The sequence below is a fragment of the Scyliorhinus torazame genome, chromosome 12, assembly GCF_047496885.1.
Source record: "Scyliorhinus torazame isolate Kashiwa2021f chromosome 12, sScyTor2.1, whole genome shotgun sequence".
In the NCBI taxonomy this organism is placed as follows: Eukaryota; Metazoa; Chordata; class Chondrichthyes; order Carcharhiniformes; family Scyliorhinidae; genus Scyliorhinus; species Scyliorhinus torazame.
The window spans coordinates 104,865,191-104,891,228 of NC_092718.1; the positions used below are offsets into that span (position 1 = coordinate 104,865,191).

At 67.7% G+C, this 26,038-nt stretch overlaps 1 protein-coding gene across 1 annotated transcript in view; it reads left to right on the forward strand.

Moving 5' to 3' along the window:
* Positions 1-24,800, forward strand: part of LOC140387097 (rho guanine nucleotide exchange factor 12-like) — a 235,067-nt gene extending 210,267 nt beyond the window's left edge. The window contains exon 14 of the mRNA XM_072470106.1: positions 24,545-24,800. Coding sequence (XP_072326207.1) covers positions 24,545-24,800 — 256 coding nt within the window. The remainder of the gene's footprint in view (positions 1-24,544) is intronic.
* Positions 24,801-26,038: the final 1,238 nt, after the last annotated feature.

The following is a 26,038-nucleotide window of genomic DNA, read 5'->3' on the forward strand; positions in this document are numbered from 1 at the left end:
CATGCTAGCTCTCTTTCCCTCCCTCCCACGCTAGCTCTCTTTCCCTCTCTCCCGCGCTAGCGCTCTTTCCCTCTCTCCCACGCGAGCTCTCTTTCCCTCTCTCCCACGCGAGCTCTCTTTCCCTCTCTCCCACGCTAGCTCTCTTTCCCTCTCTCCCACGCTAGCTCTCTTTCCCTCTCTCCCACGCTAGCTCTCTTTCCCTCTCTCCCACGCTAGCTCTCTTTCCCTCTCTCACACACTAGCTCTCTTTCCCTCTCTTCCACACTAGCTCTCTTACCCTCTCTCCCACACTAGCTCTCTTCCCTTCTCTCCCATGCTAGCTCTCTTACCCTCTCTTCCACGCTAGCTCTCTTACCCTCTCTCCCACACTAGCTCTCTTTCCCTCTCTCCCACACTAGCTCTCTTACCATCTCTCCCACACTAGCTCTCTTACCCTCTCTTCCACGCTAGCTCTCTTTAGCTCTCTCCCACACTAGCTCTCTTCCCCTCTTTCCCACGCTAGCTCTCTTTCCCTCCCTCCCACGCTAGCTCTCTTTCCCTCTCTCCCGCGCTAGCGCTCTTTCCCTCTCTCCCACGCGAGCTCTCTTTCCCTCTCTCCCACGCTAGCTCTCTTTCCCTCTCTCCCACGCTAGCTCTCTTTCCCTCTCTCCCACGCTAGCTCTCTTTCCCTCTCTCCCACGCTAGCTCTCTCCCACGCCAGCTCTCTTTCCCTCTCTCCCATGCAAGCTCTCTTTCCCTCTCGCCCACGCTAGCTCTCTTTTTCTCCCTCCCACGCTAGCTCTCTTTCCCTCTCTCCCACGCTAGCTCTCTTCCCCTTCCTCCCACGCTAGCTCTCTTTCCCTCTCTACTGCATTAGTTCTCTTTCCCTCTCTCCCACACTAACTCTCTTCCCCTCTCCCACGCAAGCTCTCTTCCCCTCTCTCCCACGCTAGCTCTCTTTCCCTCTCTCCCACACTAGCTCTCTTACCATCTCTCCCACGCTAGCTCTCTTACCCTCTCTCCCACACTAGCTCTCTTCCCTTCTCTCCCATGCTAGCTCTCTTTCCCTCTCTCCCACACTAGCTCTCTTACCATCTCTCCCACACTAGCTCTCTTACCCTCTCTTCCACGCTAGCTCTCTTTAGCTCTCTCCCACACTAGCTCTCTTCCCCTCTTTCCCACGCTAGCTCTCTTCCCCTCTTTCCCACGCTAGCTCTCTTTCCCTCCCTCCCACGCTAGCTCTCTTTCCCTCTCTCCCGCGCTAGCGCTCTTTCCCTCTCTCCCACGCGAGCTCTCTTTCCCTCTCTCCCACGCTAGCTCTCTTTCCCTCTCTCCCACGCTAGCTCTCTTTCCCTCTCTCCCACGCTAGCTCTCTTTCCCTCTCTCCCACGCTAGCTCTCTCCCACGCTAGCTCTCTTTCCCTCTCTCCCATGCAAGCTCTCTTTCCCTCTCGCCCACGCTAGCTCTCTTTTTCTCCCTCCCACGCTAGCTCTCTTTCCCTCTCTCCCACGCTAGCTCTCTTCCCCTTCCTCCCACGCTAGCTCTCTTTCCCTCTCTACTGCATTAGTTCTCTTTCCCTCTCTCCCACACTAACTCTCTTCCCCTCTCCCACGCAAGCTCTCTTCCCCTCTCTCCCACGCTAGCTCTCTTTCCCTCTCTCCCACACTAGCTCTCTTACCATCTCTCCCACGCTAGCTCTCTTACCCTCGCTCCCACACTAGCTCTCTTTCCCTCTCTCCCACACTAGCTCTCTTACCATCTCTCCCACACTAGCTCTCTTACCCTCTCTTCCACGCTAGCTCTCTTTAGCTCTCTCCCACACTAGCTCTCTTCCCCTCTTTCCCACGCTAGTTCTCTTTCCCTCCCTCCCACGCTAGCTCTCTTTCCCTCTCTCCCGCACTAGCGCTCTTTCCCTCTCTCCCACGCGAGCTCTCTTTCCCTCGCTCCCACGCTAGCTCTCTTTCTCTCTCTCCCACGCTAGCTCTCTTTCTCTCTCTCCCACGCTAGCTCTCTTTCCCTCTCTCCCAGGCTAGCTCTCTTTCCCTCTCTCCCACGCTAGCTCTCTTTCCCTCTCTCCCACGCTAGCTCTCTTTTCCTCTCTCCCACGCTAGCTCTCTTTCCCTCTCTCCCACGCTAGCTCTCTTCCCCTCCCTCCCACGCTAGCTCTCTTTCCCTCTCTACTGCATTAGTTCTCTTTCCCTCTCTCCCACGCAAGCTCTCTTCCCCTCTCTCCCACGCTAGCTCTCTTCCCCTCTCTCCCACGCTAGCTCTCTTTCCCTCTCTCCCACGCTAGCTCTCTTTCCCTCTCTCCCACGCTAGCTCTCTTTCCCTCTCTCACACACTAGCTCTCTTACCATCTCTCCCACACTAGCTCTCTTACCCTCTCTTCCACGCTAGCTCTCTTTAGCTCTCTCCCACACTAGCTCTCTTCCCCTCTTTCCCACGCTAGCTCTCTTTCCCTCCCTCCCACGCTAGCTCTCTTTCCCTCTCTCCCGCGCTAGCGCTCTTTCCCTCTCTCCCACGCTAGCTCTCTTTTCCTCTCTCCCACGCTAGCTCTCTTTTCCTCTCTCCCACGCTAGCTCTCTTTCCCTCTCTCCCACGCTAGCTCTCTTTTCCTCTCTCCCACGTTAACTCTCTTCCCCTCTCTCCCACGCTAGCTCTCTTTCCTTCTCTCTCACGCGAGCTCTCTTCCCCTCTCTCCCACGCTAACTCTCTTCCCCTCCCACGCAAGCTCTCTTCCCCTCCCACACTAGCTCTCTTCCCCTCTCTCCCATGCTGGCTCTCTGCCCCTCTCACCCACGCTAACTCTCTTACCCTCTCTCCCAAGCTAGCTCTCTTATCCTCTCTCCCACACTAGCTCTCTTCCCCTCTTTCCCGCGCTAGCTCTCTTTCCCTCCCTCCCACGCTAGCTCTCTTTCCCTCTCTCCCGCGCTAGCGCTCTTTCCCTCTCTCCCGCGCTAGCGCTCTTTCCCTCTCTCCCACGCGAGCTCTCTTTCCCTCTCTCCCACGCTAGCTCTCTTTCCCTCTCTCCCACGCTAGCTCTCTTTCCCTCTCTCCCACGCTAGCTCTCCCTCTCTCCCACGCTAGCTCTCTTTCCCTCTCTCCCACGCTAGCTCTCTTTTCCTCTCTCCCACGCTAGCTCTCTTTCCCTCTCTCCCACGCTAGCTCTCTTTTCCTCTCTCCCACGCTAGCTCTCTTCCCCTCTCTCCCACGCTAGCTCTCTTTCCTTCTCTCCCACGCTAGCTCTCTTCCCCTCTCTCCCACGCTAACTCTCTTCCCCTCCCACGCAAGCTCTCTTCCCCTCCCACACTAGCTCTCTTCCCCTCTCTCCCATGCTGGCTCTCTGCCCCTCTCACCCACGCTAACTCTCTTACCCTCTCTCCCAAGCTAGCTCTCTTACCCTCTCTCCCACACTAGCTCTCTTCCCCTCTTTCCCGCGCTAGCTCTCTTTCCCTCCCTCCCACGCTAGCTCTCTTTCCCTCTCTCCCACGCGAGCTCTCTTTCCCTCTCTCCCACGCGAGCTCTCTTTCCCTCTCTCCCACGCTAGCTCTTTCCCTCTCTCCACGCTAGCTCTCTTTCCCTCTCTCCCACGCTAGCTCTCTTTCCCTCTCTCCCACGCTAGCTCTCTTTCCCTCTCTCCCACGCTAGCTCTCTTTCCCTCTCTCCCACGCTAGCTCTCTTTCCCTCTCTCCCACGCTAGCTCTCTTTCCCTCTCTCCCACGCTAGCTCTCTTTCCCTCTCTACTGCATTTGTTCTCTTTCCCTCTCTCCCACACTAACTCTCTTTCCCCCTCTCCCACGCTAGCTCTCTTTCCCTCTCTCCCGCCCAAGCTCGCTTTCCCTCTCTCCCACGCTAGCTCTCTTTCCCGTGCTAGCTCTCTTCCCCTCTCTCCCACACTAGCTCTCTTCCCCTCTCTCCCACACTATCTCTCTTTCCCTCTGTCCCACGCTAGCTCTCTTCCCCTCTTTCCCGCACTAGCTCTCTTCCCCTATCTCCCACGCTAGCTCTCTTTCCCTCTCACCCCCGCTAACTCTCTCTTTCTATCTCTCCTGTGTTAATTCTCTTACCCTCCCGCACCCGCTAACTCTCTTTCCCTCTCGCCCCCTAACTCTCTTTCTCTCTCTCCCGCGTTAGTTCTCTTACCCTCTTGCCCCCGCCAGCTCTCTTCCCCTCTCTCTTTCCCTCTCAGTAAGAAGTCTCACAACACCAGGTTAAGTCCAACAGGTTTATTTGAAATCACAAGCTTTCGGAGCGCTGCTCCTTCAACAGGTGAAGTGGAGACAGGTTCACAAACACTGTTTGTATAGGAGAGACACAATTGCAAGATAATTATAGGTTGGAATGTGAAGAATGGTTGGAATGGAGTCTTTACAGGTAAACAACTCTTTCTGTGTACAAACCGTGTGAGTGGAGTGAGAGACAATCACAGGAAATAGAGGTGTGAATTGTCTCAAGCCAGGACAGTTAGCAGGATTCTGCAAACCTGGGCACTATGGTGGGAGTTACATATAATGTGACAAGATCCCGGTTGAGGCCGTCCTCATGCATGCGGGATGTGGCTACCAGTTGTTGCTCGGCGATTCTGTGTTGTCGTGTATCTTGAAGGCCGCCTTGGAGAATGTTTACCCAAAGATCAGAGGCTGAATGTCTTTGACTGCTGAAGTGTTCCCCGAAGGAAACATTCCTGCCTGGCGATTGTTACGCGGTGTCTGTTCATCTGTTGTCGCAACGTCTGCATGGTCTTGTCAATGTAACATGCCTCAGGACACCGTTTCCTGCAGCGTATGAGGTCGACAACATTGGCCGAGTCGCATGAGTATGTGGTGGGTGGTGTTCTCACGTGTGATGGTAGTATTCATGTTGATAATCTGGCACGTCTGTCAGAGGTTGCCATGGCAGGCTTGTGTTATCGTGGTCGCTGTTCTCTTGAAGGCTGGGTAGTTTGCTGCAAACAATGGTCTGTTTGATGTTGCACGGTTGTTTGAAGGCAAATAGCGGGGGTGTGGGGATGGCCTTGGCTAGATGTTCGTCATCATTGATGACATGTTGAAGGCTCCAATGAAGCTGTCATAGATTTTCCGCTCCTGAGAAGTACTGGACGACAAAGGGTACCCTGTCAGTCGAGTCCCATGTTCGTCTTCTGAGGAGGTAGGTGCGGTTTCTCGCTGTGGCACGTCGGAATTGCCGATCGATGAGTCGAGCGCCATATCCCGTTCGTACGAGGGCGGCTTTCAGCGTCTGTAGATGTCTGTTACTTTCCTCCTCATCTGAGCAGATCCTGTGTATACGGAGGGCTTGTCCATATGGGATGGCTTCTTTAATGTGTTTAGGGTGGAAGCTAGAGAAGTGGAGAATCGTGAGGTCATCCGTGGGCTTGCGGTAAAGTGAAGTGCTGAGGTGACCGTCCTTGATGGAGATGAGTGTGTCCAAGAATGCAACGGATTCTGGAGAGTAGTCCATGGTGAGTCTGATGATGGGATGGAACTTGATGTCATCATGTAGTCGTTTCAGTGAGTCTTCGGCGTGAGTCCAAAGGAAGAAAATGTTGTCTATGTACCTAGTGTATAACGTTGATTCACGGTCCTGTGCGGCAAAGAGGTCTTGCTTGAACTTGTGCATGAAGATGTTGGCGTATTGAGATGCAAATTTGGTCCCCATTCTTGTGTCTGGATAAAGAACTGGTTGTCGAAGGTGAAGACGTTGTGATCCAGGATGAAGCGGATGAGTTGTAGAATTGCATCTGGAGATTGGCAGTTGTCGGTGTTGAGTACTGAGGATGTTACAGCAATGCCGTCATCATGGGGGATGCTGGTGTAGAGTGCCGAGATGTCCATTGTGACGAGGAATGTTCCTGGTTCAACTGGTCCATGGGTGCTGAGTTTCTGTAAGAAGTCCGTAGTGTCATAACAGAAGCTGGGGTTTCAGGATGCCCTCGATGTTGCCAGAGAGGCCCTCACACAGGGTTCCATAGCCTGATATGATGGGATGGCCGGGTGTATTGGCTTTGTGTAGATCTCCAACGTGGAAAGCACACGGGATGAGAGCACATAGGATGCTCTGAAGGTCTGGATGAAAGGTTTTGATCAGTCTGTTGAGTTGGCGGTCGTGCTCTTCAGTCGGATCGCCAGGTAATTATCTGTAGTGTTCCTAGTTGCTCAGTTGGCGGTACACTTTGCAATAGTCCGTTCAGTATGATGGTGGCTCCTCCTTTGTCTGCTGGTTTGATGACAATGTTGCAGTTGGTCTTGAGAGCATGGATGGCGTTGCGTTGTGCTTGGATGACGTTCTGGGCTGTTTTGTGAGCGCAGCTGATGAATCTGGCATTGACGTGACTCCTGACGGCTTGAGCATACATGTCGAGTCTGGGGCAGCGGCCTTCTGGAGGGATCCAATTCAACTCTTCCCTCTTTGGTTGCTACACTGCGGATCTCTGTCGGCTGTTCAGGTTCGTTGGTCGTTTCATTGGGTTCGTTATTGATATCTTGATGCTTGTGAACGAACTCCCAGGGCTTGGTTCACCTGAAGAATTCCTCTGTGTCTGCCGTGAGACTGAAGGGGCCCATTTTGGTGGTGGGGCAGAAATTGAGCCCTTGGCTGAGAACTTCGATTTCATCTGGTTGAAGGGTGTGGTCCGACAAGTTGACAATGGACTTCTCTGTAGTGGTACCGGAGGCTTGGTCGTTGCTGGTAGTGATGCTGAGTTTCTCAAGCTTCCTGTCCTTGGTGAACATATCGGTGGCGTAGTTCCGATGTCTGATCTGCTTGGTGATTTGGAGCAGCTGGTCTGCTGCACCCTGAGTGCGAGCTGAGACTTGATTGTGATTTCAAGGTAGCGGCGCCTCCTGCAGACTGGTGTACAAAGTGGTTGAGTGTGAGAGAGGTGGAAGACTCTCTGTGTAGCTTGTGTTGTGGAACATAGAACATCCAGTGCAGAAGGAGGCCATTCAGCCCATCGAGTCTGCACCCACCCATTTAAGCCCTCGCTTCCACCCCATCCCCATAACCCAATAACCTCTCCCAGTCCTTTAGGTCACGAAGGGCAATTTATCATGGCCAATCCACCTAACCTGCACGTCTTTGGACTGTGGGAGGAAACCGGAGCACCCAGAGGAAACCCACGCAGACACAGGGAGAACGTGCAGACTCCGCACAGACAGTGACCCAGCAGGGATCGATCCTGGCGCTGTGAAACCACAGTGCTAGCCACGTGTGCTACCATGCTGCCCTGTAGGTCGACATGAGTGGATTCTCGATCTGTAGTCCTTTCCGGACCATGTCTGCTTTCTTGCATCTTTGTAGAAACTTGATATCTGTGTCAATGTGCTCGATCTTCCTTGAGATCCTCTTCACTTTTCCCCACAAGCACCAGCTTGATCTCACTCTTGCAGCGTGCCCCCACCCTCCGGCCTGCGCGTCGCCTCCCTCTCGCCGGCCGCCTCCTCCATCTCGCCCGCGCGCCCGCTCCTTCTCGCCCGCCCGCCACCTCCCTCTCGCCCGCGCACCCCCTCCCTCTTGCCCGCGCACCCCCTCCCACTCGCCCGCGCGCCTCCTCCCTGTCGCCTGCATGCCCCCTCCCTCTCGCACTGTCCCAGGCCGGCCCCTGCGCTCCCGCACTGTCCCAGGCCGGCCCACGCGCTCTCGCACTGTCCCAGGCCGCCTACGCGCTATCGCACTGTCCCAGGCCGGACCACGCGCTCTCGCACTGTCCCAGGCCGGACCACGCGCTCTCGCACTGTCCCAGGCCGGCCCCCGCGCTCTCGCACTGTCCCAGGCCGGCCCCCGCGCTCTCGCACTGTCCCAGGCCGGCCCCCGCGCTCTCGCACTGTCCCAGGCCGGCCCCCGCGCTCTCGCACTGTCCCAGGCACGCCCCCGCGCTCTCGCACTGTCCCAGGCCCGTCCCCGCGCTCTCGCACTGTCCCAGGCTGGCCCCCGCGCTCTTGCACTGTCCCAGGCCCGTCCCCGCGCTCTCGCACTGTCCCAGTACGGCCCCCGCGCTCTCGCACTGTCCCAGGCCGGTCCCCGCGCTCTCGCACTGTCCCAGGCACGCCCCCGCGCTCTCGCACTGTCCCAGGCCGGCCCCCGCGCTCTCGCACTGTCCCAGGCCGGCACCCGCGCTCTCGCACTGTCCCAGGCCGGCCGCCGCGCGCTCGCACTGTCCCAGGCCGGCCGCCGCGCTCTCGCACTGTCCCAGGCCCGTCCCCGCGCTCTCGCACTGTCCCAGGCCGGCCCCCGCGCTCTTGCACTGTCCCAGGCCCGTCCCCGCGCTCTCGCACTGTCCCAGTACGGCCCCCGCGCTCTCGCACTGTCCCAGGCCGGCCCCCGCGCTCTCGCACTGTCCCAGGCCGGCCCCCGCGCTCTCGCACTGTCCCAGGCCGGCGCCCGCGCTCTCGCACTGTCGCAGGCCGGCCCCCCCGCTCTCGCACTGCCCCAGGCCGGCCCCCGCGCTCTCGCTCTGTCCCAGGCCGGCCTCCGCGCTCTCGCACTGTCCCAGGCCCGTCCCCGCGCTCTCGCACTGTCCCAGGCCGGCCCCCGCGCTCTCGCACTGTCCCAGGCCGGCCCCCGCGCTCTCGCACTGTCCCAGGCCGGCCCCCGCGTTCTCGCACTGTCACAGGCCGGCCCCCGCGCTCTCGCACTGTCCCAGGCCGGCCCCCGCGCTCTCGCACTGTCCCAGGCCGGCCCCCGCGCTCTCGCACTGTCCCAGGCCGGCCCCCGCGCTCTCGCACTGTCCCAGGCCGGCCCCCGCGCTCTTGCACTGTCCCAGGCCGGCCCTGCGCTCCCGCACTGTCCCATCCGGCCCCCGCGCTCTCGCACTGTCGCAGGCCTTCCCCCGCGCTCTCGCACTGTCCCAAGCCGGCCCCCGCGCTCTCGCACTGTCCCAGGCCGGCGCCCGCGCTCTCGCACTGTCCCAGGCCGGCGCCCGCGCTCTCGCACTGTCCCAGGCCGGCCCCCGCGCTCTCGCACTGTCCCAAGCCGGCCCCCGCGCTCTCGCACTGTCGCAGGCCGGCCCCCGCGCTCTCGCACTGTCCCAGGCCGGCCCCCGCGCTCTCGCTCTGTCCCAGGCCGACCCCCGCGCTCGCGCACTGTCCCAGGCCGGCCCCCGCGCTCTCGCACTGTCCCAGGCCGGCCCCCGCGCGCTCGCACTGTCCCAGGCCGGCCCCCGCGCTCTCGCACTGTCCCAGGCCGGCCCCCGCGCTCTCGCACTGTCCCAGGCCGGCCCCCGCGCTCTCGCACTGTCCCAGGCCGACCCCCGCGCTCTCGCTCTGTCCCAGGCCGACCCCCGCGCTCTCGCAGTGTCCCAGGCCGGCCCCCGCGCTCTCGCACTGTCCCAGGCCGGCGCCCGCGCTCTCGCACTGTCCCAGGCCGGCCCCCGCGCTCTCGCACTGTCCCAGGCCAGCCCCCGCGCTCTCGCACTGTCCCAGGCCGGCCCCCGCGCTCTCGCACTGTCCCAGGCCGGCCCCCGCGCTCTCGCACTGTCCCAGGCCGGCCCTCGCGCTCTCGAACTGTCCCAGGCCGGCGCCCGCGCTCTCGCACTGTCCCAGGCCGGCCCCCGCGCGCTCGCACTGTCCCAGGCCGGCCCCCGCGCGCTCGCACTGTCCCAGGCCGGCCCCCGCGCTCTCGCTCTGTCCCAGGCCGGCCCCCGCGCTCTCGCACAGTCCCAGGCCGGCCCCCGCGCTCTCGCACAGTCCCAGGCCGGCCGTGCGCTCCCGCACTGTCCCAGGCCGGCCCTGCGCTCCCGCACTGTCCCAGGCCGGCCCCCGCGCTCTCGCACTGTCCCAGGCCTTCCCCCGCGCTCTCGCACTGTCCCAAGCCGGCCCCCGCGCTCTCGCACTGTCCCAAGCCGGCTCTCGCACTGTCCCAGGCCGGCGCCCGCGCTCTCGCACTGTCCCAGGCCGGCCCCCGCGCCCTCGCTCTGTCCCAGGCCGACCCCCGCGCCCTCGCTCTGTCCCAGGCCGGCCCCCGCGCTCTCGCACTGTCCCAGGCCGACCCCCGCGCTCTCGCACTGTCCCAGGCCGGCGCCCGCGCTCTCGCACTGTCCCGGGCCGGCCCCCGCGCTCTCGCACTGTCCCAGGCCGGCCCCCGCGCTCTCGCACTGTCGCAGGCCGGCCCCCGCGCTCTCGCAGTGTCCCAGGCCGGCTCTCGCACTGTCCCAGGCCGGCCCCCGCGCTCTCGCACTGTCCCAGGCCGGCCCTGCGCTCTCGCACTGTCCCAGGCCTTCCCCCGCGCTCTCGCACTGTCCCAAGCCGGCCCCCGCGCTCTCGCACTGTCCCAGGCCGACCCCCGCGCTCTTGCTCTGTCCCAGGCCGGCCCCCACGCTCTCGCACTGTCCCAGGCCGACCCCCGCGCTCTCGCTCAGTCCCAGGCCGGCCCCCGCGCTCTCGCACTGTCCCAAGCCGGCTCTCGCACTGTCCCAGGCCGGCCCCCGCGCTCTCGCACTGTCCCAGGCCGGCCCCCGCGCTCTCGCACTGTCGCAGGCCGGCCCCCGCGCTCTCGCACTGTCCCAGGCCGGCCCCCGCGCGCTCGCACTGTCCCAGGCCGGCCCTCGCGCTCTCGAACTGTCCCAGGCCGGCCCCCGCGCGCTCGCACTGTCCCAGGCCGGCCCCCGCGCTCTCGCACTGTCCCAGGCCGGGCCCCGCGCTCTCGCACTGTCCCAGGCCGGCCCTGCGCTCCCGCACTGTCCCAGGCCGGCCCCCACGCTCTCGCACTGTCCCAGGCCTTCCCCCGCGCTCTCGCACTGTCCCAAGCCGGCCCCCGCGCTCTCGCACTGTCCCAGGCCGGCGCCCGCGCTCTCGCACTGTCCCAGGCCGGCCCCCGCGCTCTCGCACTGTCCCAGGCCGGCCCCCGCGCTCTCGCACTGTCCCAGGCCGGCCCCCGCGCTCTCGCACTGTCCCAGGCCTTCCCCCGCGCTCTCGCACTGTCCCAAGCCGGCCCCCGCGCTCTCGCACTGTCCCAGGCCGGCCCCCGCGCCCTCGCTCTGTCCCAGGCCGACCCCCGCGCTCTCGCACTGTCCCAGGCCGGCCCCCGCGCTCTCGCACTGTCGCAGGCCGGCCCCCGCGCTCTCGCACTGTCCCAGGCCGGCCCTGCGCTCCCGCACTGTCCCAGGCCGGCCCCCGCGCTCTCGCACTGTCCCAGGCCTTCCCCTGCGCTCTCGCACTGTCCCAATCCGGCCCCCGCGCTCTCGCACTGTCCCAGGCCGGCGCCCGCGCTCTCGCACTGTCCCAGGCCGGCCCCCGCGCCCTCGCTCTGTCCCAGGCCGACCCCCGCGCTCTCGCACTGTCCCAGGCCGGCCCCCGCGCTCTCGCACTGTCCCAGGCCTTCCCCCGCGCTCTCGCACTGTCCCAGGCCTTCCCCCGCGCTCTCGCACTGTCGCAGGCCGGCGCCCGCACTCTCGCACTGCCCCAGGCCTTCCCCCGCGCTCTCGCACTGTCCCAGGCCTTCCCCCGCGCTCTCGCACTGTCCCAGGCCGGCCCCCGCGCTCTCGCACTGTCCCAGGCCGGCCCTCGCGCTCTCGAACTGTCCCAGGCTGGCCCCCGCGCGCTCGCACTGTCCCAGGCCGGCCCCCGCGCTCTCGCACTGTCCCAGGCCGGCCCCCGCGCTCTCGCACTGTCCCAGGCCGGCCCTGCGCTCCCGCACTGTCCCAGGCCGGCCCTGCGCTCCCGCACTGTCCCAGGCCGGCCCCCGCGCTCTCGCACTGTCCCAGGCCTTCCCCCGCGCTCTCGCACTGTCCCAAGCCGGCCCCCGCGCTCTCGCACTGTCCCAGGCCGGCGCCCGCGCTCTCGCACTGTCCCAGGCCGGCGCCCGCGCTCTCGCACTGTCCCAGGCCGGCCCCCGCGCTCTCGCACTGTCCCAGGCCGGCCCCCGCGCTCTCGCACTGTCCCAGGCCGGCCCCCGCGCTCTCGCACTGTCCCAGGCCGACCCCCGCGCTCTCGCACTGTCCCAGGCCGGCCCCCGCGCTCTCGCACTGTCCCAGGCCGGTCCCCGCGCTCTCGCACTGTCCCAGGCCGGCGCCCGCGCTCTCGCACTGTCCCAGGCCGGCCCCCGCGCCCTCGCACTGTCCCAGGCCGGCCCCCGCGCCCTCGCTCTGTCCCAGGCCGACCCCCGCGCTCTCGCTCTGTCCCAGGCCGGCCCCCGCACTCTCGCACTGTCCCCGGCCGGCCCCCGCGCCCTCGCTCTGTCCCAGGCCGACCCCCGCGCTCTCGCACTGTCCCAGTCCGGCCCCCGCGCTCTCGCACTGTCCCAGGCCGGCCCCCGCGCTCTCGCACTGTCCCAGGCCGGCCCCCGCGCCCTCGCTCTGTCCCAGGCCGACCCCCGCGCTCTCGCTCTGTCCCAGGCCAGCCCCCGCACTCTCGCACTGTCCCAGGCCGGCCCCCGCGCCCTCGCTCTGTCCCAGGCCGACCCCCGCGCTCTCGCTCTGTCCCAGGCCCGCCCCCGCGCTCTCGCTCTGTCCGAGGCCCGCCCCCGCGCTCTCGCAGTGTCCCAGGCCGGCGCCCGCACTCTCGCACTGTCCCAGGCCGGCGCCCGCACTCTCGCACTGTCCCAGGCCGGCCCCCGCGCTCTCGCACTGTCCCAGGCCGGCCCCCGCGCCCTCGCTCTGTCCCAGGCCGACCCCCTCGCTCTCGCTCTGTCCCAGGCCAGCCCCGCTCTCTCGCACTGTCCCAGGCCGGCCCCCGCGCTCTCGCACTGTCCCAGGCCTTCCCCCGCGCTCTCGCACTGTCCCAGGCCGGCCCTCGCGCTCTCTAACTGTCCCAGGCCGGCCCCCGCGCTCTCGCACTGTCCCAGGCCGGCGCCCGCGCTCTCGCACTGTCCCAGTCCGGCCCCCGCGCTCTCGCTCTGTCCCAGGCCGACCCCCGCGCTCTCGCTCTGTCCCAGGCCGGCCCCCGCGCTCTCGCACTGTCCCAGGCCGGCCCCCGCGCTCTCGCACTGTCGCAGGCCGGCCCCCGCGCTCTCGCACTGTCGCAGGCCGGCCCCCGCGCTCTCGCACTGTCCCAGGCCGGCCCCCGCGCTCTCGCACTGTCCCAGTCCGGCCCCCGCGCTCTCGCTCTGTCCCAGGCCGACCCCCACGCTCTCGCTCTGTCCCAGGCCGGCCCCCGCGCTCTCGCACTGTCCCAGGCCGGCCCCCGCGCTCTCGCACTGTCCCAGGCCGGCCCCCGCGCTCTCGCACTGTCCCAGGCCGGCCCCCGCGCGCTCGCACTGTCCCAGGCCGGCCCTCGCGCTCTCGAACTGTCCCAGGCCGGCCCCCGCGCTCTCGCACTGTCCCAGGCCGGCCCCCGCGCTCTCGCACTGTCCCAGGCCGGCCCCCGCGCTCTCGCACTGTCCCAGGCCGGCGCCCGCGCTCTCGCACTGTCCCAGGCCTTCCCCCGCGCTCTCGCACTGTCCCAAGCCGGCCCCCGCGCTCTCGCACTGTCCCAGGCCGGCGCCCGCGCTCTCGCACTGTCCCAGGCCGGCCCCCGCGCTCTCGCACTGTCCCAGGCCGGCCCCCGCGCTCTCGCACTGTCCCAGGCCTTCCCCCGCGCTCTCGCACTGTCCCAAGCCGGCCCCCGCGCTCTCGCACTGTCCCAGGCCGGCGCCCGCGCTCTCGCACTGTCCCAGGCCGGCCCCCGCGCTCTCGCACTGTCCCAGGCCGACCCCCGCGCTCTCGCACTGTCCCAGGCCGGCCCCCGCGCTCTCGCACTGTCCCAGGCCGGCCCCCGCGCTCTCGCACTGTCCCAGGCCGGCCCCCGCGCTCTCGCACTGTCCCAGGCCGGTCCCCGCGCTCTCGCACTGTCGCAGGCCGGCCCCCGCGCTCTCGCACTGTCCCAGGCCGGCCCCCGCGCTCTCGCACTGTCCCAGGCCGGCCCCCGCGCTCTCGCACTGTCCCAGGCCGGCGCCCGCGCTCTCGCACTGTCCCAGGCCGGCCCCCGCGCTCTCACTCTGTCCCAGGCCGACGCCCGCGCTCTCGCACTGTCCCAGGCCGACGCCCGCGCTCTCGCACTGTCCCAGGCCGGCCCCCGCGCTCTCGCACTGTCGCAGGCCGGCCCCCGCGCTCTCGCTCTGTCCCAGGCCGGCCCTCGCGCTCTCGAACTGTCCCAGGCCGGCCCCCGCGCGCTCGCACTGTCCCAGGCCAGCCCCCGCGCTCTCGCACTGTCCCAGGCCGGTCCCCGCGCTCTCGCACTGTCCCCGGCCGGCCCTCGCACTGTCCCAGGCCCGACCCAGCGCTCTCGCACTGTCCCAAGCCGGCCCCCGCGCCCTCTCACTGTCCCAGGCCCACCCCCGCGCCCTCTCACTCTCCCAGGCCCGTCCCCAGGCCCTCTCACTCTCCCAGGCCCGTCCACAGGCCCTCTCACTCTCCCAGGCCCATCCCCACACCCTCTCACTCTCCCAGGCCCGTCCCCACGCCCTCTCACCGTCCCAGGCCCGTCCTCACACCCTCTCACTCTCCCAGGCCCGTACCCACGCCCTCTAACTGTCCCAGGCCCGTCCCAGCGCCCTCACACTCTCCCAGGCCCGTACCCATGCCCTCTCACTGTCGAAGGCCGTCCCAGTGCCCTCTCACTGTCCGGGGCCCGTGCCCGCTCTCTCTCACTCTCCAGGGCCCGCCCCCGCGCCCTCTCACTATCCAAGGCCCGCCCACGCGCCCAGTCACTGTCCCAGGCCCATCCCCGCGCCCTCTCACTGTCTCCCAGGCCCGTCCCCACGCCCTCTCACTGTCCCAGGCCGGTCACCGCGCCCTCTCACTGTCTCCCAGGCCCATCCCCGCGCCCTCTCACTGTCTCCCAGGCCCGTCCCCACGCCCTCTCACTGTCCCAGGTCCGGTCCCAGCGCCCTCTCACTGTCCCAGGCCGGTCACCGCGCCCTCTCACTGTCCCAGGCCCGTCTCCGCGCCCTCTCACGCTCCCTGCTACCCCCCCCCCCCCCCCACCCCCCACCCCCTGCGCCCTCTCACTCTCCCAGGCCCGTCCCCGCGCCCTCTCACTCTCCCAGGCCCGTCCCCACGCCCTCTCACCGTTTCAGGCACGTCCCCGCACCCTCTCACCATCCCAGGCCCGTCCCCGCACCCTCTCACTCTCCCAGGCCCGTCCCCATGCCCTCTCACCGTCCCAGGCCCGTCCCCGCGCCCTCTCACTCTCCCAGGCCCGCACCCGCGCCCTCTCACTCTCCCAGGCCCGCACCCGCGCCCTCTCACTGTCACAGGCCCGTCCCCGCGCCGTCTCACTGTCGCAGGTCGTCCCAGCGCCCTCTCACTGTCCCGGGCCCGCCCCCGCGCCCTCTTATTCTCCAGGGCCCGTCCCCGCGCCCTCTCACTGTCCCAAGCCCGTCCCCACGTCCTCTCACTGTCTCAGACCCGTCCCCGCGCCCTCTCACTGTCCCGGGCCTGTCCCCGCTCTCTCTCACTCTCCAGGGCCCGCCCCCGTGGCCACTCACTATCCAAGGCCCGCCCCCACGCCCACTCACTCTCCCGGGCCCGTCCCCACGCCCTCTCACCGTTTCAGGCACATCCCCGCGCCCTCTCACTCTCCCAGGCCTGTCCCCACGCCCTCTCACCGTCCCAGGCCCGTCCCCACGCCCTCTCACTCTCCCAGGCCCGCACCCGCGCCCTCTCACTGTCACAGGCCCGTCCCCGCGCCCTCTCACTGTCGCAGGCCGTCCCAGCCCCCTCTCGCTGTCCCGGGCCCGCCCCCGCGCCCTCTTATTCTCCAGGGCCCATCCCCGCGCCCTCTCACTGTCCCAGGCCCGTCCCCGCGTCCTCTCACTGTCCCATTCCCGTCCCCGCGTCCTCTCACTCCCCAGGGCCCGCCCCCGCGCCCTATCACTGTCCCAGGCCTGTCCCCGCGCCCTCTCACTGTCTCAGACCCGTCCCCGCGCCCTCTCACTGTCCCGGACCTGTCGCCGCTCTCTCTCACTCTTCAGGGCCCACCCCCGCGCCCCCTCACTATCCAAGGCCCGCCCCCGCGCCCACTCACTGTCCCAGGCCCATCCCCGCGCCCTCTCACTGTCCCAGGCCGGTCCCAGCGCCCTCTCACTGTCCCAGGCCGGTCACCACGCCCTCTCACCATCCCAGGCCCGTCCCCGCGCCCTCTCACCGTCCCAGGCCCATCCCCGCGCCCTCTCACTCTCCCAGGCCCGCGCCCTCTCACTGTCACAGGCCCGTCCCCGCGCCCTCTCACTGTCACAGACCCGTCCCCGCGCCCTCTCACTGTCCCAGGCCCGTCCCCGCGCCCTCTCACTGTCCCAGGCCCGTCCCCGCGTCCTCTCACTGTCCCATTCCCGTCCCCGCGTCCTCTCACTCCCCAGGGCCCGCCCCCGCACCCTATCACTGTCCCAGGCCTGTCCCCGCGCCCTCTCACTATCCAAGGCCCGCCCCCGCGCCCACTCACTGTCCCAGGCCCGTCCCCGCGCCCTCTCACTGTCCCAGGCCGGTCACCACGCCCTCTCACCATCCCAGGCCCGTCCCCGCGCCCTCTCACCGTCCCAGGCCCATCCCCGCGCCCTCTCACTCTCCCAGGCCCGCGCCCACTCACTGTCCCAGGCCCGTCCCCGCGCCCTCTCACTGTCTCCCAGGCCGTCCCCGCGCCCTCTCACGGTCCCAGGCCGGCCCCCGTGCCCTCTCACTCTCCCACCCCCGCGCCCTCTCACTCTCCCACGCCCGTCCCGGCGCCCCCTCACTTGCCCACGCCAGGCCCCGCATCCTCTCACTCTCCCACGCCAGCCTCCGCGCCCTCTCACTCTCCCATGCCCACCCCCGCACGCTCTCACTCTCCCACGCCCGTCCCGGCGCCCCCTCATTCGCCCATGCCCGGCCCGCATCCTCTCACTCTCCCAGGCCGGGCCCCGCGCTCTCGCGCTGTCCCAGGCCTTCCCCCGCGCTCTCGCGCTGTCCCAGGCCTTCCCCCGCGCTCTCGCACTGTCCCAGGCCGGCCCCCGCGCTCTCGCGCTGTCCCAGGCCTTCCCCCGCGCTCTCGCACTGTCCCAGGCCGGCCCCCGCGCTCTCGCACTGTCCCAGGCCGGTCCCCGCGCTCTCGCGCTGTCCCAGGCCTTCCCCCGCGCTCTCGCACTGTCCCAGGCCGGCCCCCGCGCTCTCGCGCTGTCCCAGGCCTTCCCCCGCGCTCTCGCACTGTCCCAGGCCGGCCCCCGCGCTCTCGCACTGTCCCAGGCCGGTCCCCGCGCTCTCGCACTGTCCCAGGCCGGCCCCCCCGCTCTCGCACTGTCCCAGGCCGGCCCCCGCGCTCTCGCACTGTCCCAGGCCGGCCCCCGCGCTCTTGCACTGTCCCAGGCCGGCCCCCGCGCTCTCGCACTGTCCCAGGCCGGCCCCCGCACTCTCGCACTGTCCCAGGCCGGTCCCCGCGCTCTCGCACTGTCCCAGGCCGGCCCCCGCGCTCTTGCACTGTCCCAGGCCGGCCCCCGCGCTCTCACACTGTCCCAGGCCGGCCCCCGCGCTCTCGCACTGTCCCAGGCCGGCCCCCGCGCTCTCGCACTGTCCCAGGCACGCCCCCGCGCTCTTGCACTGTCCCAGGCCGGCCCTCGCGCTCTCGCACTGTCCCAGGCCGGCCCCCGCGCTCTCGCACTGTCCCAGGCCGGTCCCCGCGCTCTCGCACTGTCCCAGGCTGGCCCTCGCGCTCTCGCACTGTCCCAGGCCGGCCCCCGCGCTCTCGCACTGTCCCAGGCCGGTCCCCGCGCTCTCGCGCTGTCCCAGGCCTTCCCCCGCGCTCTCGCACTGTCCCAGGCCGGCCCCCGCGCTCTCGCGCTGTCCCAGGCCTTCCCCCGCACTCTCGCACTGTCCCAGGCCGGCCCCCGCGCTCTCGCACTGTCCCAGGCCGGTCCCCGCGCTCTCGCACTGTCCCAGGCCGGCCCCCCAGCTCTCGCACTGTCCCAGGCCGGCCCCCGCGCTCTCGCACTGTCCCAGGCCGGCCCCCGCGCTCTCGCACTGTCCCAGGCCGGCCCCCGCACTCTCGCACTGTCCCAGGCCGGCCCCCGCACTCTCGCACTGTCCCAGGCCGGTCCCCGCGCTCTCGCACTGTCCCAGGCCCGTCCCCGCGCCCTCTCACTGTCCCAGGCCGGTCACCACGCCCTCTCACCATCCCAGGCCCGTCCCCGCGCCCTCTCACCGTCCCAGGCCCATCCCCGCGCCCTCTCACTCTCCCAGGCCCGCGCCCACTCACTGTCCCAGGCCCGTCCCCGCGCCCTCTCACTGTCTCCCAGGCCGTCCCCGCGCCCTCTCACGGTCCCAGGCCGGCCCCCGTGCCCTCTCACTCTCCCACCCCCGCGCCCTCTCACTCTCCCACGCCCGTCCCGGCGCCCCCTCACTTGCCCACGCCAGGCCCCGCATCCTCTCACTCTCCCACGCCAGCCTCCGCGCCCTCTCACTCTCCCATGCCCACCCCCGCACGCTCTCACTCTCCCACGCCCGTCCCGGCGCCCCCTCATTCGCCCATGCCCGGCCCGCATCCTCTCACTCTCCCAGGCCGGGCCCCGCGCTCTCGCGCTGTCCCAGGCCTTCCCCCGCGCTCTTGCGCTGTCCCAGGCCTTCCCCCGCGCTCTCGCACTGTCCCAGGCCGGCCCCCGCGCTCTCGCGCTGTCCCAGGCCTTCCCCCGCGCTATCGCACTGTCCCAGGCCGGCCCCCGCGCTCTCGCACTGTCCCAGGCCGGTTCCCGCGCTCTCGCGCTGTCCCAGGCCTTCCCCCGCACTCTCGCACTGTCCCAGGCCGGCCCCCGCGCTCTTGCGCTGTCCCAGGCCTTCCCCCGCGCTCTCGCACTGTCCCAGGCCGGCCCCCGCGCTCTCGCACTGTCCCAGGCCGGTCCCCGCGCTCTCGCACTGTCCCAGGCCGGCCCCCCCGCTCTCGCACTGTCCCAGGCCGGCCCCCGCGCTCTCGCACTGTCCCAGGCCGGCCCCCGCGCTCTTGCACTGTCCCAGTCCGGCCCCCGCGCTCTTGCACTGTCCCGGGCCGGCCCTCGCACCCCCGCACTGTCCCAGGCCGGTCCCCGCGCTCTCGCACTGTCCCAGGCCGGCCCACGCGCTCTTGCACTGTCCCAGGCCGGCCCCCGCGCTCTCGCACTGTCCCAGGCACGCCCCCGCGCTCTCGCACTGTCCCAGGCCGGTCCCCGCGCTCTCGCACTGTCCCAGGCCGGCCCTCGCGCTCTCGCACTGTCCCAGGCCGGTCCCCGCGCTCTCGCACTGTCCCAGGCCGGCCTCCGCGCTCTCGCACTGTCCCAGGCCGGCCCCCGCGCTCTCGCACTGTCCCAGGCCGGCCCCCGCGCTCTTGCACTGTCCCAGTCCGGCCCCCGCGCTCTTGCACTGTCCCGGGCCGGCCCTCGCACCCCCGCACTGTCCCAGGCCGGTCCCCGCGCTCTCGCACTGTCCCAGGCCGGCCCCCGCGCTCTTGCACTGTCCCAGGCCGGCCCCCGCGCTCTCGCACTGTCCCAGGCACGCCCCCGCGCTCTCGCACTGTCCCAGGCCGGTCCCCGCGCTCTCGCACTGTCCCAGGCCGGCCCTCGCGCTCTCGCACTGTCCCAGGCCGGTCCCCGCGCTCTCGCACTGTCCCAGGCCGGCCTCCGCGCTCTCGCACTGTCCCAGGCCGGCCCCCGCGCTCTCGCACTGTCCCAGGCCGGCCCTCGCGCTCTCGCACTGTCGCAGGCCGGCCCCCCGCGCTCTCGCACTGTCCCAGGCCGGCCCCCGCGCGCTCGCACTGTCCCAGGCCGGCCCTCGCGCTCTCGCACTGTCGCAGGCCGGCCTCCGCGCTCTTGCACTGTCCCAGGCCGGCCCCCGCGCTCTCGCACTGTCCCAGGCACGCCCCCGCGCTCTCGCACTGTCCCAGGCCGGTCCCCGCGCTCTCGCACTGTCCCAGGCCGGCCCTCGCGCTCTCGCACTGTCCCAGGCCGGTCCCCGCGCTCTCGCACTGTCCCAGGCCGGCCTCCGCGCTCTCGCACTGTCCCAGGCCGGCCCCCGCGCTCTCGCACTGTCCCAGGCCGGCCCTCGCGCTCTCGCACTGTCGCAGGCCGGCCCCCGCGCTCTCGCACTGTCCCAGGCCGGCCCCCGCGCGCTCGCACTGTCCCAGGCCGGCCCTCGCGCTCTCGCACTGTCGCAGGCCGGCCTCCGCGCTCTCGCACTGTCCCAGGCCGGCCCCCGCGCTCTCGCACTGTCCCAGGCCGGCCCCCGCGCTCTCACACTGTCCCAGGCCGGCCCCCGCGCTCTCACACTGTCCCAGGCCGGCCCCCGCGCTCTCGCACTGTCCCAGGCCGGCCCCCGCGCTCTCGCACTGTCCCAGGCCGGCCCCCGCGCTCTCGCACTGTCCCAGGCCGGCCCCCGCGCTCTCGCACTGTCCCAGGCCGGCCCTCACGCTCTCGAACTGTCCCAGGCCGGCCCCCGCGCTCTCGCACTGTCCCAGGCCGGCCCCCGCGCTCTCACACTGTCCCAGGCCGGCCCCCGCGCTCTCGCACTGTCCCAGGCCGGCGCCCGCGCTCTCGCACTGTCCCAGGCCGGCCCCCGCGCTCTCGCATTGTCCCAGGCCGGCCCCCGCGCTCTCGCACTTTCCCAGGCCGGCCCCCGCCCTCTCGCACTGTCGCAGGCCGGCCCCCGCGCTCTCGCACTGTCCCAGGCCGGCCCCCGCGCTCTCGCACTGTCCCAGGCCCGCCCCCGCGCTCTCGCTCTGTCCCAGGCCGGCCCCCGCGCTCTCGCACTGTCCCAGGCCGGCCCCCGCGCTCTCGCACTGTCCCAGGCCGGCCCCCGCGCCCTCTCACTGTCCGGGGCCCGTGCCCGCTCTCTCTCACTCTCCAGGGCCCGCCCCGGCGCCCTCTCACTATCCAAGGCCCGTCCCCGCGCCCACTCACTGTCTCCCAGGCCCGTCCCCGCGCCCTCTCACTGTCTCCCAGGCCCGTCCCCGCGCCCTCTCACTGTCTCCCAGGCCCGTCCCCGCACCCTCTCACTCTACCTTCCCCCCCCCCGCGCGCCCTCTCACTCTCCCTACACCCCCAGCGCTCTCGCACTATCCCAGGTCCGTCCCCGCGCCCTCTCACTCTCCCAGGCCGTTCATTCCACGTACATTCACCCTCCCTCGCCCGCGTGCCAACTCACTCTCTCGCCCGCGTGCCAACTCACTCTCTCGCCCGAGTGCCAAATCCCTCTCTTGCCCGGGTGCCAACTCCCTCTCTCGCCCGAGTGCCATCTCCCTCTCTTGCCCGCGTGCCAACTCCCTCTCTTGCCCGGGTGCCAACTCACTCTCTCGCCCGAGTGCCATCTCCCTCTCTTGCCCGCGTGCCAACTCCCTCTCTTGCCCGGGTGCCAACTCCCTCTCTCGCCCGAGTGCCATCTCCCTCTTGCCCGCGTGCCAACTCCCTCTCTTGCCCGCGTGCCAACTCCCTCTCTCGCCCGCGTGCCAACTCCCTCTCGCCCGAGTGCCAACTCCCCCTCTCACCCGAGTGCCAACTCCCTCTCTCGCCCGCGTGCCAACTCCCTCTCTCGCCCGCGTGCCAACTCCCTCTCTCGCCCGCGTGCCAACTCCCTCTCTCGCCCGAGTGCCAACTCCCCCTCTCACCCGAGTGCCAACTCCCTCTCTCGCCGGAGTGCCAACTCCCTCTCTTGCCCGCGTGCCAACTCCCTCTCTCGCCCGAGTGCCAACTCCCTCTCTCGCCCGAGTGCCATGTCCCCCTCTCGCCACAGTGCCAACTCCCTCTCTCGCCCGAGTGCCAACTCCCTCTCTCGCCCGAGTGCCAACTCCCTCTCGCCCGAGTGCCAACTCCCTCTCGCCCGAGTGCCAACTCCCTCTCTCGTCCGAGTGCCAACTCCCTCTCTCGCCCGAGTGCCAACTCCCTCTCTCGCCCGAGTGCCAACTCCCTCTCTCGCCCGAGTGCCAACTCCCTCTCTCGCCCGAGTGCCAACTCCCTCTCTCGCCCGAGTGCCAACTCCCTTTCTCGCCCGAGTGCCAACTCCCTCTCTCGCCCGAGTGCCAACTCCCTCTCTCGCCCGAGTGCCAACTCCCTCTCTCGCCCGAGTGCCAACTCCCTCTCTCGCCCGAGTGCCAACTCCCTCTCTCGCCCGAGTGCCAATTCCCTCTCTCGCCCGAGTGCCAACTCCCTCTCGTCCGAGTGCCAACTCCCTCTCTCGCCCGAGTGCCAACTCCCTCTCTCGCCCGAGTGCCAACTCCCTCTCTCGCCCGAGTGCCAACTCCCTCTCTCGCCCGAGTGCCAACTCCCTCTCTCGCCCGAGTGCCAACTCCCTCACTCGCCCGAGTGCCAACTCCCTCTCTCGCCCGAGTGCCAACTCCCTCTCTCGCCCGAGTGCCAACTCCCTCTCTCGCCCGAGTGCCAACTCCCTCTCTCGCCCGAGTGCCAACTCCCTCTCTCGCCCGAGTGCCAACTCCCTCTCTCGCCCGAGTGCCAACTCCCTCTCTCGCCCGAGTGCCAACTCCCTCTCTCGCCCGAGTGCCATCTTCCTCTCTCGCCCTAGTGCCATCTTCCCCTCTCGCCCGAGTACCATCTTCCTCTCTCGCCCTAGTGCTATCTTGCCCTCTCGCCCGAGTGCCATCTTCCTCTCTCGCCCGAGTGCCATCTTCCTCTCTCGCCCTAGTGCCATCTTCCTCTCTCGCCCTCGTGCCATCTTCCTCTCTCGCTCGAGTGCCATCTCCCTCTCTCGCCCGAGTGCCATCTTCCCCTCTCGCCCGAGTGCCATCTTCCTTTCTCGCCCGAGTGCCATCTTCCTCTCTCGCCCGAGTGCCATCTTCCTCTCTCGCCCGAGTGCCATCTTCTCCTCTCGCCCGAGTGCCATCTTCCCCTCTCGCCCGAGTGCCATCTTCTTCTCTCGCCCGAGTGCCATCTTCTTCTCTCGCCCGAGTGCCATCTTCTTCTCTCGCCCGAGTGCCATCTTCCTCTCTCTCCCGATTGCCATCATCCCCTCGCGCCCGAGTGCCATCTTCCTCTCTCGCCATAGTACCACCTCCCTCTCTCGCCCGAGTGCCATCTCCCTTGCTCGCCCACGTGCCATCTCTCTTTCTAACCCACGTACCATCTCCCTTGCTCGCCCACGTGCCATCTCTCTTTTTAACCCACGTACCATCTCTCTTTTTAACCCACGTACCATCACCCTCCCTCGCCCGAGTGCCAACTCCCTCTCTCGCCCGAGTGCCAACTCCCTCTCTCGCCCGAGTGCCAACTCCCTCTCTCGCCCGAGTGCCAACTCCCTCTCTCGCCCGAGTGCCAACTCCCTCTCTCGCCCGAGTGCCAACTCCCTCTCTCGCCCGAGTGCCAACTCCCTCTCTCGCCCGAGTGCCAACTCCCTCTCTCGCCCGAGTGCCAACTCCCTCTCTCGCCCGAGTGCCAACTCCCTCTCTCGCCCGAGTGCCAACTCCCTCTCTCGCCCGAGTGCCAACTCCCTCTCTCGCCCGAGTGCCAACTCCCTCTCTCGCCCGAGTGCCAACTCCCTCTCTCGCCCGAGTGCCAACTCCCTCTCTCGCCCGAGTGCCAACTCCCTCTCTCGCCCGAGTGCCAACTCCCTCTCTCGCCCGAGTGCCAACTCCCTCTCTCGCCCGAGTGCCAACTCCCTCTCTCGCCCGAGTGCCAACTCCCTCTCTCGCCCGAGTGCCAACTCCCTCTCTCGCCCGAGTGCCAACTCCCTCTCTCGCCCGAGTGCCAACTCCCTCTCTCGCCCGAGTGCCAACTCCCTCTCTCGCCCGAGTGCCAACTCCCTCTCTCGCCCGAGTGCCAACTCCCTCTCTCGCCCGAGTGCCAACTCCCTCTCTCGCCCGAGTGCCAACTCCCTCTCTCGCCCGAGTGCCATCTCCCTCTCTCGCCCGAGTGCCATCTCCCTCTCTCGCCCGAGTGCCATCTCCCTCTCTCGCCCGAGTGCCAACTCCCTCTCTCGCCCGAGTGCCAACTCCCTCTCTCGCCCGAGTGCCAACTCCCTCTCTCGCCCGAGTGCCAACTCCCTCTCTCGCCCGAGTGCCAACTCCCTCTCTCGCCCGAGTGCCAACTCCCTCTCTCGCCCGAGTGCCAACTCCCTCTCTCGCCCGAGTGCCAACTCCCTCTCTCGCCCGAGTGCCAACTCCCTCTCTCGCCCGAGTGCCAACTCCCTCTCTCGCCCGAGTGCCAACTCCCTCTCTCGCCCGAGTGCCAACTCCCTCTCTCGCCCGAGTGCCAACTCCCTCTCTCGCCCGAGTGCCAACTCCCTCTCTCGCCCGAGTGCCAACTCCCTCTCTCGCCCGAGTGCCAACTCCCTCTCTCGCCCGAGTGCCAACTCCCTCTCTCGCCCGAGTGCCAACTCCCTCTCTCGCCCGAGTGCCAACTCCCTCTCTCGCCCGAGTGCCAACTCCCTCTCTCGCCCGAGTGCCAACTCCCTCTCTCGCCCGAGTGCCATGTCCCCCTCTCGCCACAGTACCATCTCCCTCTCTCGCCCGAGTGCCCTCTCCCTCTCGCCCACGTACCAACTCTCCCTCCCTCCCCTGTGCGCTATCTCTACTTTTCCGATGTGTGCGACCCCTCGCCCATGCTATCTCTCTCTCTCGCATGGGTGCACTATCTCTCTCTCTTCACCCTGTCTGGGTCACGCCAACTCTTGTAACCTCCCCCCATCCTCATTCACGCTGTGATTTCTCTCACCCTGTAGTGTGGAGCCTGGTGGGAGCGGAGGAGCAGACAGCCAGCAGTCCTTTCTGTCTCCCCAGTCTGAGGATAATGGGCCGCGCGTTCCGGAGCTGGAGGCTGACCCGCCGAGCTGGCGGCAACTCATCAACTCCGAAACCCTCCTCAGGCTGAAGAAAAGTGAAGTCAAGCGGCAAGAAGTCATCAACGGTAACGAATTACCCGCATTTGCTGAGCACGTCACCCTCCTCTCGCTCAGAGCTTCCTCAACCCCCGATTAAGGTTTTCCCAATCCTCATTCAGGGATTCTTCCCAACCCCCCTTCCAACTCTGACAGTACAGCACTCCCTCAGTACTGACCCTCTGACAGTACAGCACTCCCTCAGTACTGACCCTCTGACAGTGCAGTACTCCCACAGTACTGACCCTCTGACAGTACAGCACTCCCTCAGTGCTGACCCTCTGACAGTGCAGCACTCCCTCATTACTGACTCTCTGACAGTGCAGCACTCCCTCAGTACTGACCCTCTGACAGTGCAGCACTCCCTTAGTACTGACCCTCTGACAGTGCAGCACTCCCTCAGTACTGACCCTCTGACAGTGCAGCACTCCCTCAGTACTGACCCTCTGACAGTGCATCACTCCCTCAGTACTGACCCTCTAACAGTGCAGCGCTCCCTCAGTACTGACCCTCGGACAGTGCATCACTCCCTCAGTACTGACCCTCCGACAGTGCAGCACTCCCTCAGTACTGACCCTCTGACAGTGCAGCACTCCCTCAGTACTGACCCTCTCACAGTGCAGCGCTCCCTCAATACTGACCGTCTGACAGTGCAGCACTCCCTCAGTACTGACGCTCTGACAGAGCAGCACTCGCTCTGTACTGACCCTCTGACAGTGCAGCGCTCCCTCAGTACTGACCCTCTGACAGTGCAGCACTCCCTCAGTACTGACCCTCTGGCAGTGCAGCACTCCCTCAGTACTGACCCTCTGACAGTGCAGCACTCCCACAGTACTGACCGTCTGACAGTGCAGCACTCCCTCAGTACTGACCCTCTGACAGTGCAGCGCTCCCTCAGTACTGACCCTCTGACAGTGCAGCACTCCCACAGTACTGACCCTCTGACAGTGCAGCACTCCCTCAGGACTGACCCTCTGACAGTGCAGCTCTCCCTTAGTACTGACCCTCTGACAGTGCAGCACTCCCTCAGTACTGACCCTCTGACAGTGCAGCACTCCCTCAGTACTGACCCTCTAACAGTGCAGCGCTCCCTCAGTACTGACCCTCTGACAGTGCAGCACTCCCTCAGTACTGACCCTCTGACAGTGCAGCTCTCCCACAGTACTGACCCTCTGACAATGCAGCTCTCCCTCAGTACTGACCCTCTGACAGTGCAGCACTCCCTCAGCACTGACCCTCTGACAGTGCAGCTCTCCCTCAGTACTGACCCTCTGACAGTGTAGTACTTACCCTCTGACAGTGCAGCGCTCCCTCAGTACTGACCCTCTGACAGTGCAG